Source organism: Lithohypha guttulata (genome assembly GCF_036872675.1).
Source record: "Lithohypha guttulata strain CCFEE 5908 chromosome Unknown scaffold_4, whole genome shotgun sequence".
NCBI lineage: Eukaryota > Fungi > Ascomycota > Eurotiomycetes > Chaetothyriales > Trichomeriaceae > Lithohypha > Lithohypha guttulata.
In genome coordinates this window covers 3419105-3435942 of record NW_027042753.1, presented here as the reverse complement: position 1 = coordinate 3435942, position 16838 = coordinate 3419105, and the positions used below count along the sequence as shown (strand labels likewise).

Sequence of the window (16838 nt, the reverse complement as noted above, 5' to 3'; positions counted from 1 at the left end):
AGTGGCCGGTATCGTGACTCGTTTTCTTCCTTCACGCCCTGAGCTTCAATAATGCGACCCATCACTGGCAACAAATACATACATTGGTGTGTAAATCTGTCACCTGAGCTAAGCGGAGTGTGAGGTTCTCATGTAGTATTAGTATGAATCTGACCAAGCTGGTGCCTGCGCAGTGACTCCAGGTAAGCTTTCTTTGTCCGGCTGCAACACCTTTCGTGCCTCGAGGTCAAAACAACAGATGGGAAAGAAGTTGAATTGGTATCGAATGTTCTACATGAATGGCACTGGGTGACAGCACTCTGGCTCGCGCTGGTAATCTTAGTACAAGAATTGCAGTTTGTTAGTCCGCTCAAACCTCGGCAGCTTTCTTCTGCTTGATATCTTCTACCACATCGAAGCACCTTTTGCACAGCGCTTCGTCGTCCTGTTTCGGTGTAGGAGCAGTGTATGCCCAACATCGAGCACACTTCTCTTGTGTTGGAGGGTACACCATTACTTGAATTGAGGAATTTCCAAGCTCGACCTTCTGGGAATAGACCCATTCCTTCTGCTCCGTATGTGGTGTAAGATGCACTTTAGAGACGACAAGGAGGTCTTCCCAGAACGATTGTGGGAATTGAGCGATGGCAGGGGCCCTGTCATCTCCGTATCTGATTTCGACTTCGCAGGCAAGTGACTGACCGAGACGTTTGTCGGCACGAGCTTGTTCTTGCGCAGCTTTCACAGCGGAATTTATCGCCATTACGTTATAGACTTGAGCAGCAAGTACTTCGTTATTCCAGTCAAAAGGCAACTCTTCCCAAACACGTTGAAGTGGGTGGCCAGCAGCAGCTTGGATCTGCTCAGGTGTATATTCATGCGTCTCCTCGATCAACAGCGGCGTGATGGGCGCGAGCATGTTCTGAAATTGTAGAAAGATATGGTACAGTACTGTCTGGCTAACATGTCGTCTTGTGGCATGCTCACCATCACAGTAGATAGAGTCTTTGACTGCTTCGAGATAGAAAGCCGACAGATCCCGAGCAATCCATTCATTGATAGCAGCAAGCGCTTTATGAAATTCGTAACTCGCCATGGCACTCCTCACGTTTTTGACCACTGTGTGGAGCTGCAGAAGAGCAATGCAGTGCAAATCGAACCGGCTCGACTTCATGGTTTCGTAGTTGACAATGTTCACAGGATCAAAATCCGACAACATCCCGAGCAGGACTTTCATGGTAACTCGATATTTGCCCAATGAACTGTGCACGGCAGTAACTACCTTCTCACTGATCACAACGTCAGATGTCCAGTCTCCAGTAGCGGCCCAGAGTCTCAAGGCGTCAGGCCCATAAGGATGTAGGACTCGACCCTTTTTAGGCGCTGGCTGAGGCGCCAAACCAGCAATGATTTGGTTAGGATTAATTACGTTGCCAACTGACTTGCTCATCTTCTTGCCGGCAGCATCTAGAGTGAAGCCATGTGTTACAAGTTGTCTGAATGGGGCATGTGCCGTAGCTGAAGGATCAGTTACCTTTTGGTATGCAATGTTGGTGAGAATGCTCGACTGAAACCAGCCGCGATGCTGGTCACTACCTTCTAGGTATACGTCGGCCAGTGGGCCTCTCTGCTGGTGATCCTTCAATGGAGCAACCATGAGTGTCCAGCTCGTCCCACTATCAAACCATACGTCCATAGTGTCTCTACCCCGGACGTATTTATCTGGTGGAAGACCAGGCATAAGCCAGGCAGGGTCGTCTGGATCATCAGACCACCAAGCGTCGATGCCACGTTCTTGGACGACTTTGATTATATGAGCGATACTTTCAGCTGTCAATATGGCCCCATTAGTGTCCTTCTCGTACAGTGCTGGAATTGGTACACCCCATGCACGCTGTCGCGATATACACCATTCACTTCTGTGTTCGACAAAGCTTCTCAGTCGTGATTTTCCTGATTCGGGCCTGAAAGTAACGTTGTTCAGGGATTTGACAACATCTGCTTTGATACCAGAGATGTCTGCGAACCACTGAGCGGTGGCTCGGATCATGATAGGCTGCTTGGTTCGCCAATCGACAGGATACTTGTGTCTGAAATCGTAGCTTGAAATAAGCGCGTTCTTCGTCTTGAGAAGGTCCAGCACAGCCTTATTGCCTTCTTTGAAAACATATTTTCCTGCTAATAATGTGGGCTGGGTAGGGCTAGCGAGTTCACTGAATTCACCTTTGTCGTTGACAGGTGCTTTCACTGTAACTCTTCCGGACCTGATCATATTCTGCAAGGCGTCGAAATCATCGTTGCCGTGACCAGGTGCGCAATGCACAAGGCCGGTTCCATCCTCTTCTGTCACAAAGTCTGCATGAATGAAGGGTCTGTTCAAGGCATCCTCCCCAAATTCTGACAAGCCTGAATATGTGCTCTCGAGAAGAGACTCGACGGGCAACGCTTTGACTATCTTCGTCTCTTCCTTGAGCATTTCATTCAGATATTCCACTCGCGATAAAGCCACAATCAGCAATCCATGACTCTTCGAGCTGACTAGGACGTATTTTATATTCTTGTTAAGCGCAATAGCTTGGTTAGCTGGCAGAGTCCAGGGGGTAGTTGTCCAGATCACAGCGTGAACAGGCTCGGTCGAGCCTCCAATCACGGCCGGAATGCGAAACTTCACCACGGCCGCGGTGGAAGTATGCTCTTCTCTTTCTACCTCTGCCTCGGCTAGAGCAGTCTGCGAAGAGGGAGACCAGTACACAGGCTTGTGTCTCCTTATGATAAGGCCATGTTCAGCCATAGCTTTGAACACTTCAAGCTGTCTCAACTCAAAGTCCTTGTCCATACTCTTCCAATGGTTGTCCCAATCGGCCATGACGCCCCATGATCGGAAGCCTTTCATCTGCTGTGCAATAGCTTTTGCTGCAAACCCTCGTGCTGCACCTCTGATTTTGACCGGGTCAATTCCCGATCCACGTTCCCAGCCATGTTTCTCGAAAGCTTTGAGCTCGATAGGTAGACCATGGCAGTCCCAACCAGGTACGTAATTAATACGCTTTCCTTCAGCAAGTTTCGACCGACATATAATATCTTTGGTAATCTTGTTCAAGGCATGTCCAACGTGTAAGTCACCATTCGCGTATGGAGGTCCATCGTGGAGGACAAAAGTTGCGCTTGCAGGTCGCGCGTGACTCTGCCAGGCGTATAGGTCATCACTGCATTGTTTGACGTATCTTGTTACGGCTTCTGGCGACGGTCTAGGAGGAAACTTTGAGCTCGGCAGCCTCAGAGTCGATTTGAGACTCATATCAGTACTGCTGCAAGAAAGGTCAGTTCAACTCCGAAGAGCACGAAGAAGACGGCAAGGCCGATGTTCAGCCTCGCCCGGAGGTTTCAAAAGAAAACATCCAAAGAAGAAAGTTCTTTTTATTGCTTCCGGCCTTAGGATGCTCTATTTTTGCCCACTGCAGTACCCGTACTGCTGTTTTGAGAAACAAAGTCGGTTTCATCTGGATTTACTGTAGATCCGATTCTGACTCGATTGTATTGCTACGAGCCCGTTTTATAGACGGTCAAACAACTGATGTGGTCATTTTTCAGGACCTCGAACAGCATGCCCGGAAACCCAAACAATTCCGTATTGTTCAGACTCGACATGCTAGCATCTACACCAATTCCAGACGTGGCCTGTCCCTCAGGTGTTGGCCCTTCTTCGAACCCTCCTAAGAGCTCGATCGAGCTTTCCGGGCTGTCTGCCACGCCCCACCCACGATTGAGTACCATTCCCCGCTGCATTTTCCTCTCCTCCTCACCGTTCGCATAGCTACCATGGTATATGTCCTTCAAGATATCCGAAACCTCACTGAACCTCATCTCTGAAGTAAGGGATAGAGGATGTCCATTGTCGTCAAGTAAAATTCGCCAACGACTCCTTCTATGCCTGTTGAAGGAGTAAGACCCGGGGATGTTGCCATGAAGGAAAACCTTAGTAACGACAAACATTGCGGGTGTGTCAACGCCAATCTCCGACGCATGGCTATTCCTGCACTGCTGCGGGGTGGATATTAGAAGATCGAAGCCATGGTGGAAGTAGTTGTAGAAAGTTTCTGAATCTCCTCTGTCATCTACGTTGTCATCGATCGTGACTTCATTCTCGGACTCATCAGTATAACTCCGGGAGGAGGTCTGTTCATTCTCGCGAGAGTAGGGCTCAAGCCCTGGAGACATACTAGGCCGCCGGTCCTTGAGCGGTGCACTGGCATGGATGGACAAGCCGGTCCGTGACTTGCGAAAGATTGCGTCTGGCGGTCCAAGTTCTGCCACAATATCTTGAGGTGTGGTTTCGTTCAAGTTAACGACGAAGGGTGATAGCGAGCGGCGAAAGAGCTCGAGCCGGCCTCCAGTATGGACTATGACCTCTTCAACCTCGTCAGGTACGGTTTCCGACGTCCGGCTAGCAAGAACTAGAGATCTTGGTAGAAGAGGACGCTCGCTGAATAGATTTATCCGGGCCTCCGACCAAGATGTACCCGCGAAGATAGCCATCGTTATAGCTAGAGAGGCGGCTGACGACGACAACAAGGTCACGAAATCAGCCTTGTCTGACCAGGCACGATGTCTTAGTGAAAATCTGGCTGCCAGACCTGGCCAGGACAAAACGTAAGTCCCGTCGCCATCCGTTGTGGTTGGTGGAATGTACTCCCCAGCATATGTAGGTCCGAATAGACGATTGTACAAATGCTTGAAGGATGGGCCGGAAACGTAGTCAGGCGAAGTCTCACTTGAACTCCCCACACGGCGAACCAGATCCATAGACTTGTAAGAAAAGTTGGATTTTGAAAAGTCGATGATCTCAATAAGTCGAAGTCGGTGGTCAGGTCCATCGAACCTCAGTCGCAGGCCGTTAGCCGGAAGGTTGAGTACAATCGGATCGAGGACTGGCTCTGAAGATGAATACGCAAGGTCAATCTTTGGATACAGTTGCGGTTGCGACTTCAGCCGTGTCAAGACTGCATGCAAAGAGGCACCCAAGGTCATCCAACCCAGGCCCCGCGTAGGCTGAATGACAAAAGACGCGCGCATCTCGCTCATCGCAACGTACCTTCTGCTAGATCTTCGACGCTGATTTAGAGTGAATACAACGGGACAACTTCTCCAACAAGTTGAAGCTGAGCATTCAATGGCTACGGTTGTCGTTTGCTAACAAGCATTCCACATGACCATGTACCATGAGACATCATCGTCCACGCGATGCAGGCATTTTTCACACATTCAGATCTTTCCAACGTAACCTCTGTGCCTCATGTATTACTGCGACACACCGAGGACCCGATCACTGACGACAGGGAACAGATTTGCTCGCAATATTGAAGCCTGTTGGTAGTAGGAATCATCCACAGGCGGTGCCTGGTGGATAGTGCTCATCGACGACGCTAAAATTTAGCGGCTTCCTGTTTGGGCCACAACAAACAGTGGGCGGAGAGACAGCTGCGCTTCCAAGCCAAAAGCCAATATGCACTAATCCTGGTCAACATCGTAACCTTGTATACTAATTCGATCATATGCTTATACACTCAAGCTGTATATCAGGTCAAGCACCATGCACCGGCCGAATCAGCCAGGTCGAGGCTACAGTCGACCACCGAGTGCACCACCACCTAACGTGAGCCTCAAACGCAAAGAGCGCGACTACGATCAGGACGCTGGGGACGAAACGAACATAAACGTCGTTGTGCGGTGTCGTGGACGCAATGAAAGAGAAGTTCGGGAAAATAGTGGTGTTGTCGTATCAACGACCGGAGTGAAAGGAAAGAATGTCGAGATTTCCATGGGACCAAATGCTCTAAGCAACAAGACCTATCAGTTCGACAAAGTCTTCTCACCTGCGGCCGATCAAGCTATTATATTCGACGATGTCGTTCTACCTATACTCTCAGAAATGCTTGCTGGTTATAACTGTACAATCTTCGCCTATGGGCAGACAGGAACGGGCAAGACATATACCATGTCGGGGGACATGACTGAGAGCTGCGGACTGCTCACTGACGCAGCTGGCATAATACCACGAGTGCTGCAGTCCCTTTTTCAGAAACTGGAAGCAGAAGGAGCCGAATGTAGTGTGAAATGTTCGTTCATCGAGCTTTACAATGAAGAGTTAAGGGATCTACTATCGGCGGAAGATTCTACCAAGCTGAAAATCTACGACGATACCAACAAGAAGGGTCACAATGCGACAATCGTGCAGGGCATGGAGGAGTCGCATGTCAGTAGCGCCGCAGAAGGTATCATGAAGCTTCAACAGGGCAGTCTTCGGAGACAAGTCGCCGCGACGAAGTGCAATGACCTCAGTTCGCGAAGTCACACAGTGTTTACTATTACTACCTATGTCAAGAAACCTGGCGGTGCCTCAGATGATTACATCTGCTCTGGAAAATTGAATCTAGTTGATCTGGCTGGAAGTGAGAACATTCAGCGAAGTGGCGCAGAGAATAAGCGAGCCACAGAGGCAGGTCTAATCAACAAAAGCTTGCTCACACTCGGTCGTGTCATCAATGCGCTCGTTGATAAAAGCTCGCACATCCCGTATCGTGAGTCCAAGTTGACGCGACTCCTTCAAGACTCCTTAGGTGGACGAACCAAAACATGCATTATTGCCACTGTCTCTCCATCTCGGAGCAACCTTGAAGAAACCATATCTACTCTTGATTATGCTTTTAGAGCCAAGAACATTCGCAACAAACCTCAAGTCAATGCGATGCTGTCGAAGAAGACGCTACTTAAGGAGTTCACAGCAGAGATTGAGAAGCTGAAAGGTGAGCTCATTGCGACAAGACAGAGAAACGGAGTATATCTCACCAACGAGAAATTCGAGGAAATGACAATCGAGAGCGAGTCTAGACGAATCCTTAGTGAGGAACAGAAGGCTCGTATCGAGACAATGGAGGTCAGCCTACGCAACAAAGTTCAGGAGCTTTTCAGTCTCACCAACAACTTTACTACATTGAAGAAGGGAAACGAGACAACTTACGCGGTTCTCGAGAGCACCAAAGACGTGTTACAAAAGACAGAGATAGCACTCTCACACACTAAAGCGACCCTTGAGGGAGAATCAGAACTTCGTCAAAGATATGCGGTTACAGAAGAGAAGTTACATAGCATGAACAAAGGGCTCGTGTCGACGCTTGGCAGCTCTCTGCAGGATATAGACGCGCTGCATGCCAAATTGAGACGACGCTCTGAACTGCATAATCAGAATCACCAAAGATGGGACAAGGCTCGCAGAGATGGACATATCACCATAACATCGATTGGGGACAATCTGGAAGCGCTTGAGCAAGAACACAATGCTGCCTTAGAGGCAACTTCACAGCGACTCGACAGGTTTGTGATTGCCGAGCTCGAACGAGCACAACAAGCACAATCAGGTCTTCAGCAGAGTTTGGAGGTACTAGGAAGCAGGACTGATATTATCATATCCCAAAGCTCTGATGCTAGAGATACTACGAACGAGGTTCTGGAAGAGATAGGAACCTTGAGAGACGATGTGAAGACGAAGGTTGGACAGGGTCTGAATGGTCTGTCCGATGCCGCTGTAAAGATATCAGGAGAAGTGATCTCTGAGCTCGCTCAGTTTCACTCGCAGCTTCACACCTCATACAGCGGCCTTGGTAAAGAGATCAAGGCCGTATTTGACGACCTGTCGAAGCAATTGCAAGCGCAAAGAGAGGAGTCGGACAGGCTGCGATCCGCTCTGCAGGAGGCAAATCGTAGGAATCTGCAGGCGTCGCTGGCTGCTGCAAGTGAACTCGAAGCCACAATCGAGGAAGAGCGCAAAAATTCCGAAGAGGAGCGTGCTCAGCTCGTGCTGCAAATTACCGAATTGATAAACAATTCTTCACATGGCAGGAGCAACAGGGTCAACAACGTCCTTACATCGACACAAACGAACTTGGTGGAAACAGCAGAGCAAATTGAGCTTGCAGACAAGACGTATAAGGAGAGCATGGATAGATGGGCCAAGCAAGATTCGACTATTCGCGAGAAAATAACAAAATCGAAAGAAGATGTCAAGAACCGCTTCAAAAAGGATTGGTCAGCCGTGAGTGAAAGGAACGGCAAGATCCAAGAATCTACCAAAGCTGTTCACGGAGAGACTATCAACATTGTCAATGCTCAAGTCCAGGAGATGGCAGTCCAGATGGCAGCCCTGGATGAATTTGTCGTTCGCGCCAAAGAACAAAACAACCACCACCATGACGATCACGTCGCATCTCTCAACACCATGTCCTCTCAGCTCGAGAACAGTCTCGAAAGCGTACAAAGCCGACTTGGTCACACATCCCTAGCAGCCTTCAACACAGGCATGAAAGCACACCTCGACGAAATCGCATCCACCTTCGCAGACGTCGAAGACAAGGCTCGAATGCCACTCCAACAACTACAAGAGACTCTAACAGCAGCCAACCTAGCCAACTACGTCCCAACAGGCCACACACCACCGAAAAAGCACTGGACGTATCCCACCGAACTACCACGAACTCTCCCATCCACTACCCCTCAAACATCACCACAGAAATCCCCCAAGAAATCGCCTAAGAAGCAGTTATCACCGCGAAAATTGTCTCCTAAGAAGCAGATGGTGCGTCCTGACAGCCCCGTCCAACAACAGCTTAGAGAGCTCGATATCAATGTCGTTGCTCCCGTGAGACCGGCAGTCGTTGCGGTCAAAGAGCTCAAGGAGAACGAAAGAGAAAAGGTGAAGGAGAAGGAATCGATAGTGCCGGCTCCGGTGAAGACCGCGGCGAGTTTTTATGCGCCGAGGATGACGAGGAGTAGTACGGCGAGATTGCTGGTTACTACCGCTGAGCCTCCGGAGATACAGCGGACGAACAGTACGGGTGTACAGAGGAGCTGATGTACTGATTGCCTTTGAGTATTTCTGGTCGAGCGAATGTGAGTTCTGGCGGGTAATTGTTATTCAGGACTTGGCTTTGAGATACCCAAAAGAGCATGCTATAGAAGATGCGAGTATTAGTAATATCGGTAACTTGTGGATTTGTTTATGTCTATCAGTCCTGCTCATCTAGTACAGCGTTGCCGAAGCCAGTTGGCTGGAAGCCTATACCTACGAGGCCTCCTTGGGCAAACATATCGCCTCCCTCCTCCTCAACGACCTGCTGCTGTTCACTTTCGTCGTCAAGGTCGACCATTAGCTGTCTGATCTCGGACAATCTAGTCCGAAAGCGCTCAATCATATCTTCCATTGACTCTCCGTCTCTGCGTTGCACAAGCTTATCAGGACTGTTCTTTCGTCCTTCGATACGGAGCATTAGGTGCTGTTCGTCCGGGTGCCGCTGCTCGGCATTCATGGTAGGAGCATTGGTAATGTTCGTACGAACGATCTGCCAGTCTGCTGAGAGCGACTGTGTAGCTGTGACTGTGTAGGGGTACGTCTTTGCTAAAGCCTGTGTTGTCTCGAATGAGCTGGGGCTGGGACTAGGTAGGCGGTCTGAAAACTGTTGCTGAGATGCTGGAGCCATGGTAAGAGGTGTGGACTGAATGTCGAGGATGAGGTAGTGTTCTGTCAAGCCGGATTGAGGTTGTGGTAGGCGAGACTCTGTTTGCTCCACATCGTAACTTTCATGCTCCTGTATGGCGGTACTCGCCTGATTCGACTCATTGGTATTTTGTTCTAGGCTTCTGCAAGCTGCCTCAGTGATAATGTCTGGTTCATCGTCGGCGAAGATATAGTGGACCGTAGGATGGTAGTGCTCGTTCATCAAGGTATCTTCGATCAGGGTAAAGAACGGTTGAAAAGGTCGTTGAGGCTGCGGCGCAGTCTGGTAGGAAGCATCGTCATCGTTTGTGGCAAGTTCGTCGTCTTCCTCTTCATAGTCAAGGGTTTGATTAGGTGGAGAATGTGGAAGGAAGTGATGTTGGGTTGCTTCCGATGCGAAATGTGTGGTTGGGCCTAGGCTACCACTCTTCAGCGCAGGACTCTTAGTGCTGCCACCTGTGCCGCTGACTCTTCTCAAGGATGATTTTGATGGAGAACTCGATGGCTGGTTGTTATTATGTTGAAGTAAGGACATCGTCCAATGTAGAGGCTACATAGTGTGCTGCTTGGTCAGATGCTGCAACGTACTGCTTCTACGACTGTGGTTAGGCAGTTGGGGACTTCCTGCAGGCGGCCACTAACTTCGAGAAAACCGCATGCTCGGTGGAGTTCTGATAAGATAAGCTTCGAGCGCCTTTGCACGCGTTGGTCTGCTGCGCTTGTAAGAGCTCTATAAATCTGGCGAAGTTGTTGGTGCTGGTGCTCCAGTATTTAGCGGTAGTTGCTGGCCGTCTGCGCCTTGTTTCCACTCGAATTCTATCATAGTGTCAGTTCTGCCTATTGACGTAGAAGGATGACGCTCACTTTGACGGCACATAGGGCACAATCCTTTCGAGGACTCTTGTCGGATCCAAGTCAACAAGCAATGCATGTGGAACGAATGACCACACTTTCCCATGACTGATCTCTTGTTAGTAGAAGTTTGTCAGTGGTATATCTGCCTTACGCAACGTGCAGTCATCTCCAGGAAACTTGCAAGTCGGACATGTACCGTCGAACTGTACTCTGCATATGCCGCATACCTCATCCTCTGGCATATCCCACCTCCATGTTGCCACTGCATGCCACTTCTTGATTTTGACCTTCATGCTTGAAGTGAAACACTTCTGTGTGAAGAAGAGGACTCAAAGAGGCACAATAGGAATTGGTGATTGGCCTGAATGCGGCCTTCAAAAGTCAGGAGCGCGTAGGCATGTGATTGAGCTCTTTCCCTTTCAGGATACCGTTGAAAATAGCTGTGGGAGTCCACTGCTGATCAGCCTCAAGGACTAACTTAATGACAGCCACGTTGTCACTCTGTCTGACTCGACCCATCACTGAGCAGGTGTTGCTAGAAGATGTTCGTGAATTACTGAACTGCTGGATCGGCCTCAATTGCTTGCATATTCGTATTCAAGTTACGTCAATTTAAGCGGAGCAGCGCTTGGGTCTCCACCTGGAAACGATAGCTATCTCCATGTGCCTTTGCCTGCTATCGTGTTCGTGACATTTTAATTCAGTTTATCTTTGCGCTCGTATAAACCACCCTCTGCACACGGGTCGGCTCTTCAATCAAGAGAACCATGGGTCGCGATTGAACAACAAGAGCAATGGCCCTCGGCAATTTGCTCGCAAGAGTGTCTACAAGGCCTCTTGCAGCTCGAGCGTGCCGCATGTCCACACAATCTCGAAGTTATGCTCTCTCCTCCTACGTCGTATCACCCAAAGAACTTGAGGAAGCCTTGAACAAGAATGCGCCTTCTCCTATATCGACTGATCCAAAAGTCATTCCAATATGTGCAGCATGGTTCATGCCAAACGACCCCGAAAAGCGGACTGGCATAGAGGCTTTCAAGAAGAAACGAATACCAAATGCAAGGTTCTTCGATATAGATGGGGTCAAGGACCATGAATCACCCTATCCACATATGCTGCCAACGTGCGATCTGTTCGCCGAGGCCATGGCGAAAATGGGTGTGACAAAACATGACGAACTAGTGGTGTATGATGCCGAAGAGCTAGGGCTATTCTCAGCACCAAGAGTCGCATGGACGCTGAGGGTGTACGGCCATCCTCGTGTGCATGTGCTGAACAATTTCAAGCTATGGGTCGAACAGGGGCTGCCGGTGGAAACAGGTCCGCCATTGATACCTAATATTACGACTTACAAAGTTCCCACCTACAACACCGATATGGTGGTCAAGTATGCCGAAATGAAGACGATCGGCTATGACTATGGCAAGGAGGGCGCCGAAGAGATACAAATCCTCGATGCTCGCTCGAAAGGAAGATGGGAAGGCACCGAACCAGAACCGCGACCAGGTCTGCGCTCTGGTCATATGCCAGGCTCGACAAATCTGCCCTTCCAGGAGCTGCTAGATCCAAAAACGAAAGCACTGCTACCCCCGGAAGAGCTGAAGAAAGTGTTTGTGTCAAAGAATCTGGATCCTGCCAAGCCAATCATTGCCTCTTGCGGTACTGGCGTTACAGCTGCGATCATTGAACTCGGCTTGAAAGAAGCAAGGTTCGGCAGCGAAGATGACAGAAGATTGTATGATGGGTCTTGGACTGAGTGGGCTTCACGAGTAGCACCAACAAGCGGTCTGATAAGGACGAGTAACAAATGAGGATTGACGTGCCTGCTTCACATATGCTGGTCTTCTGCGTCAAGAAGATCGTATGATGACTCGTTTGCTATAGTGACCATACTTGTTCTTGATTACGATTGATCACGATGCGCACGTTCTCAGCAACAGAAGTAGTACATGGATAAATTGCAATGTTCCTGCCAGTAATCGTGCCTCCACTTCTCCACATCGAAGCGCTGTTTCGCCCTCATTCACATTCAAACAAAGCGTTCCTTTCAACACTTCGAACACGTACAGGTTCGGCCTTGCAACGTGCTCCTTCTCACAAAACGTTGAATGTCTTCGCAGTTCATTGATCATATGTTGTCGTTTTCTCACGGCGACTATTGACTGCCAGCCACAATGTCAACCATCGCTTCCATTATTACAACAATCGTCGTCGTTGCGCCCTCTTTCTGTGAGTACTCACACTGTTTGCTGCCGCCATACTTTTCCTTTTCCCTGGAGAAAGATTACGCTATCTTGCGCCAGAAAATTGACAGCTTGGCTGACTGAGGGATCAGTAGTGGCACAAGGTTCTTCGAAAACCTGAAAGCGCCTTCATGTAGTATTGATTCATATCAAATCACCAAACTTCTCTACTCCAAACACGTCGCGATGATATCGAACGCAAAAGCGATCCACTGCATCGTGGACGACACAGCGCTTATTACAAACCTTGACGAAGTCGAGGCTTGGGTGCAGAGCGGTGCTATTGCCTTGGTCGTCCCGCTACACAGTAAGATTGATCGATGCGAATACATACGAGGCGGGTCTTAACGAAGCATATAGCACTCGAACGATTGCACTTACTCAAAAAGGATGCCTCACAACTTGGACAGAATGCGCGGAAGGCAGTCAAATTCCTCGATCACGTTTCCTCTACCGCAGACCTCCCAGGAGAGCCAGTTATAATCCAAGGCCCAGACGACCAATATGTGAACTGGACGGACCTTGAGCACCGCTATACGGACTCGATTGTGCAATCGCCTGATGTCGAAGTGACGAACAAAGAACAAGATGTTGCGCCTGTCGCTGAGCAGAAACCTCAAAAGCACAACGATTCGCCTGAGAAAATGATCAACGATCTCAGTCTCTCATCGGACGACATCAAAACCTCGCCAGTATCAACGCCTCCCTTGTCTCCCTCTTCTTCAGAACCACAGAGTGCCAAGACGAGCCCCGAAGTACGATGCGCAAAAATAGCGAAACAAGATGCGACCCCTATCCCACCAGCGCTGAAAGCACTGATCAATTTTGTTGTCTGGTATACATACGAACGCAATACAGGAAAAGACAATGAAACCACGTTCTTGACAAACTCTGCTGATGCTGCGCAAATAGCCAAGGACTTCAACGTTACTCCAAAGACAATCCACCAATTAAGGGCAAGCATCCCAACTGAGCAGGAGCTAGCCTCAACTTTTGAAAGCCAGATCAAAACTAAGAAGCGAGGTTCGCATCGTACTTTGAGCTCCAGAGATGACTCAGAACCGAAGACCTTATTTCGTTATGAGGATGGTTCTAGCGAAGACGAGGAGCTCATCTTCAAGCCCCGTGCCAGAGAACTTCCCCGACCACTGTCTTCGGCGGGCAGACCTAATACCAAAGCTCCAGCTCGAGGTCGAGGAGCACTGCACTCTCCGTCCAACTCAATAAACGCGTCAACTTTACCTAAACCACAAGTTCCTGTAGAGGAGATTGACCCAGATTCCTTCGACCGTGGTATATTTGCACGTGGTAGTACTCCTCTTGCAAATGTCGGGAACCACTACGGTCAACCAAACAATACTTCTCCAGCCTTTGCGAGGGGTGGCCACCGCAATTTCAGTTCTCCCATGTCACGTGGTGGACATCGTGGTGGTACTCTACGAGGACGTGGTCGGGGCAGGTTATTTGTGCCATAATCCATAGGCTCGAGGCAGTTTTCACCAACTGTCCACCTTTTAACACTTTACCCAGGAGGAGATGCTGGTCTGAAAAACGACAAGTTCGTGCATCGATCCGACCTGCGGCGGCATCGAGAGCACAACTTAGACAAGTTGCAGTTGCAAGGCTGAGCCGTCACGATCCGAAGGGTTGGAAAACTTGAGACTATTGCTCATGAGTCCCTCTCAAGCGCTTGCGTTCATACACTACTGTCACATTGTAGCAACCGTCCTACAAATTGTTTCGACCTTTGGAGATCAAGATTTAAACCAGCATCGCGGACTAAGGACCAGCAATGACGAGCGCTTCTTAGGTGTGATGGTGTCCGTTGCACGTTTCATACCGAACCCGCGATCGGGCGTGTGAATATAGGCCAAGGCCCTCAGTGGTCAAGTCGCCATGTTCTAATACAGGTTATTTAGGAGGGGGCTTGTCACTCATTCGTATGTTCGCAGCAGCTAGTGTTCATGATCACACTCATTCCGGTACGTGGGACACATCCTGCTTATTGGAGTTGTCTCATCGTTCTTCAATTTGAAGACCTCAGATCAATCATGCGAATACTCTTTCTGGTACTCGGTTCAAGCTACTGTATTCAGACAATGGCCAAGTACATCGTCACGAGATCACCCATGACGTTGGTGGCTTGCTTACACATTTCGTGGCTCTGCATGTTCTTCCTTTTTGGCTCGTGCCTGACAATCAAGACTCGAATTCACTTGCGTTTGCTCCATCACAGAGCGGACCTTGCCTTTTCTAGCAGAAGCGCTAGCTTATCTTGTCACCGTGGCTCGACTTGGCCAAATCAGGGTGCACCAACTGCGGTCCGCAAACATCATGAACCACAAACATGGTCACGAAGCACGATGCCAATTATCTTAGCGACGTCAATCTTATATCATGAGGTGGCTATGGTAACGTTACTTTCAGATTGTGACATTCCGCGGCCCCAGATTTTACAGGAGGATTGATTTCATAAATCAACGATACAATGTCAATGTTCCTTCCACTTCTCGTGAATACGTGATCTTGCCACTTCCCCATATCCAGTCGCCCAAGGTTCCACCTAACTGTCTGTTCCACGAGAAGCATCGCAGCCACCACTTCCAATCACTTCTCTTAGGATCGATCGATGCAAGACAGAACCTAGACCCATCAACAGCAGAGCGGTATCGAGTATCCAGCCAGAAATTTGTTCGACGGGACGAGCACATCAGCATTCAAACACCGAGAGCTCCAATCCCTTGACTGGAGTACCACTTGATATTCAAAAACGAACTCGAAGGCCAGATGACTTCTTTAATTTTCTGGGGTCCTTATTTAGCGCACAAAGGAGTGAGTAAAGTCTTGGACTTGTTGGGGCGATTGCTCACAAGCCAGCCATAGTCTCGTTGAGTTGGTTCATGACTAACAGTTGATAGTACATCGGCCATAAACGTGAAAAGCAAAGAGTAAAAAACTATGAGCGCTGGGAAGGCCTCCGAGACGAATACGACGACCAGCGCAAGATAGGTCGGGAGTCAAGATCTTTGGATATACAACGAACTGCTTCATGGGATCCTGTCACGCAACAGATGACAGGCAACAACAACTTCGACGACAATCACAGACCGGTTTTTACGATGCGCGACCAGCAAGAGCTGAATGATGCAAGAACGGGATGGAGACCACAAGAGGCTTGGGAGAACCCAAGCACGCAGTTGCAAGCACAAATGACTGGACAAGTACAACAAATACCAGCCCATACTGGACATCCGAATCCACCACAGAGGCATGTTAGCTCCACACCAGCGATACCTGCGCATCTACAAAATCTACCTTTAAAAACGCAGAGGACGGGATATACCTGGGATGAAGGTCTGCCTGCACCATTGCAAGTATCTCGACGAAGCTTCGATGATTACGATTATGGAAGATACGGTGGTTCGGCACCTGTCTCGCAAGAGGCAAGCAGACAGCCAAGTCGCACCCGACAAGAGTCAAGACAGCACAGTATTTCAAGGACACATACGCCAAGCGCACTGAGGGAAAGCACACCTGCACCACAATTACCTGCACTGACCCAAGAAAGAAGTCTGGAAGTTGTCCACATTCAGGAATTGCCGAAGAACGAATTTGGTTTTATTGATGTAGAAGCTGCAAGGTCAATGAACGTGGCAGGAGGGAGGATGGCAGAGTTGATTGAGAGAGGTTATTGAGATAGTAGACCGAGTCCTATATTTGCGTGGCGTTGGTACGGCCACGATAAGGGTTCAGGCACGACCATTGAGGTTCTAATAGATAAGAAACCTTGAACTAAATCGTAATGTTATATGTCCTGCTTTGAAAGCATAATATCTCAGGTCACAATGTTCGATGTCAGCATATCCACATTCGGAGACCCGACAAGTAGACGAGAATTGTACTTGTACCAGCAGTGTTGTGAAACCAGGGTGGAAGGGCTCGAACGTGACTCCTGAAACTCGGCTGTCATAAGACTTTAGTAAACAGCATTGCCAAACGTCACTTTGGTATGTCGGTGCCACACATCAAAAAGGTCCGTTGCAGCTGTGGATGAAATCTTCGATTTTTGGTCAAGCACTCGCCTGTGGGCAGGTTACACGTACCTGTAGAACGGAGGATAGTAACAGAAATCGTCCAGCCTCGAAGTGTTAAGTCAACCTAGCAAAAGGATTAGTTTTGTACCCAATGGACTAGAGCACAAGTACGCTCTTGAT

At 49.1% G+C, this 16838-nt stretch overlaps 6 protein-coding genes across 6 annotated transcripts; 3 read left to right on the top strand and 3 right to left on the bottom strand.

Moving 5' to 3' along the window:
- Nucleotides 1–349: 349 nt before the first annotated feature.
- ISM1 (isoleucine-tRNA ligase) lies at nt 350–3277 on the bottom strand (the record flags this gene model as incomplete). The annotated part of the gene is made up of 1 exon (XM_064900741.1): nt 350–3277. One exon carries the CDS (start codon nt 3275–3277, stop codon nt 350–352), a length of 2928 nt encoding a protein of 975 aa, XP_064754053.1.
- Nucleotides 3278–3519: 242 nt separating this feature from the next.
- On the bottom strand, nt 3520–5052 carry LTR64_006409 (uncharacterized protein; the record flags this gene model as incomplete). The annotated part of the gene is made up of 1 exon (XM_064900740.1): nt 3520–5052. One exon carries the CDS (start codon nt 5050–5052, stop codon nt 3520–3522), a length of 1533 nt encoding a protein of 510 aa, XP_064754052.1.
- A 517-nt stretch (nt 5053–5569) lies between these two features.
- KIP1 (Kinesin-related motor protein) lies at nt 5570–8884 on the top strand (the record flags this gene model as incomplete). Its single annotated transcript, XM_064900739.1, has 1 exon — nt 5570–8884. One exon carries the CDS (start codon nt 5570–5572, stop codon nt 8882–8884), a length of 3315 nt encoding a protein of 1104 aa, XP_064754051.1.
- A 154-nt stretch (nt 8885–9038) lies between these two features.
- On the bottom strand, nt 9039–10061 carry LTR64_006407 (uncharacterized protein; the record flags this gene model as incomplete). The annotated part of the gene is made up of 1 exon (XM_064900738.1): nt 9039–10061. One exon carries the CDS (start codon nt 10059–10061, stop codon nt 9039–9041), a length of 1023 nt encoding a protein of 340 aa, XP_064754050.1.
- Nucleotides 10062–11175: 1114 nt separating this feature from the next.
- On the top strand, nt 11176–12192 carry LTR64_006406 (uncharacterized protein; the record flags this gene model as incomplete). Its single annotated transcript, XM_064900737.1, has 1 exon — nt 11176–12192. The coding sequence occupies one exon, from the start codon at nt 11176–11178 to the stop codon at nt 12190–12192; it is 1017 nt and encodes a 338-aa protein (XP_064754049.1).
- Nucleotides 12193–12810: 618 nt separating this feature from the next.
- On the top strand, nt 12811–14099 carry LTR64_006405 (uncharacterized protein; the record flags this gene model as incomplete). Its single annotated transcript, XM_064900736.1, has 2 exons — nt 12811–12931; nt 12985–14099. The coding sequence occupies 2 exons, from the start codon at nt 12811–12813 to the stop codon at nt 14097–14099; spliced, it is 1236 nt and encodes a 411-aa protein (XP_064754048.1).
- Between the last annotated feature and the right edge of the window lie 2739 nt (nt 14100–16838).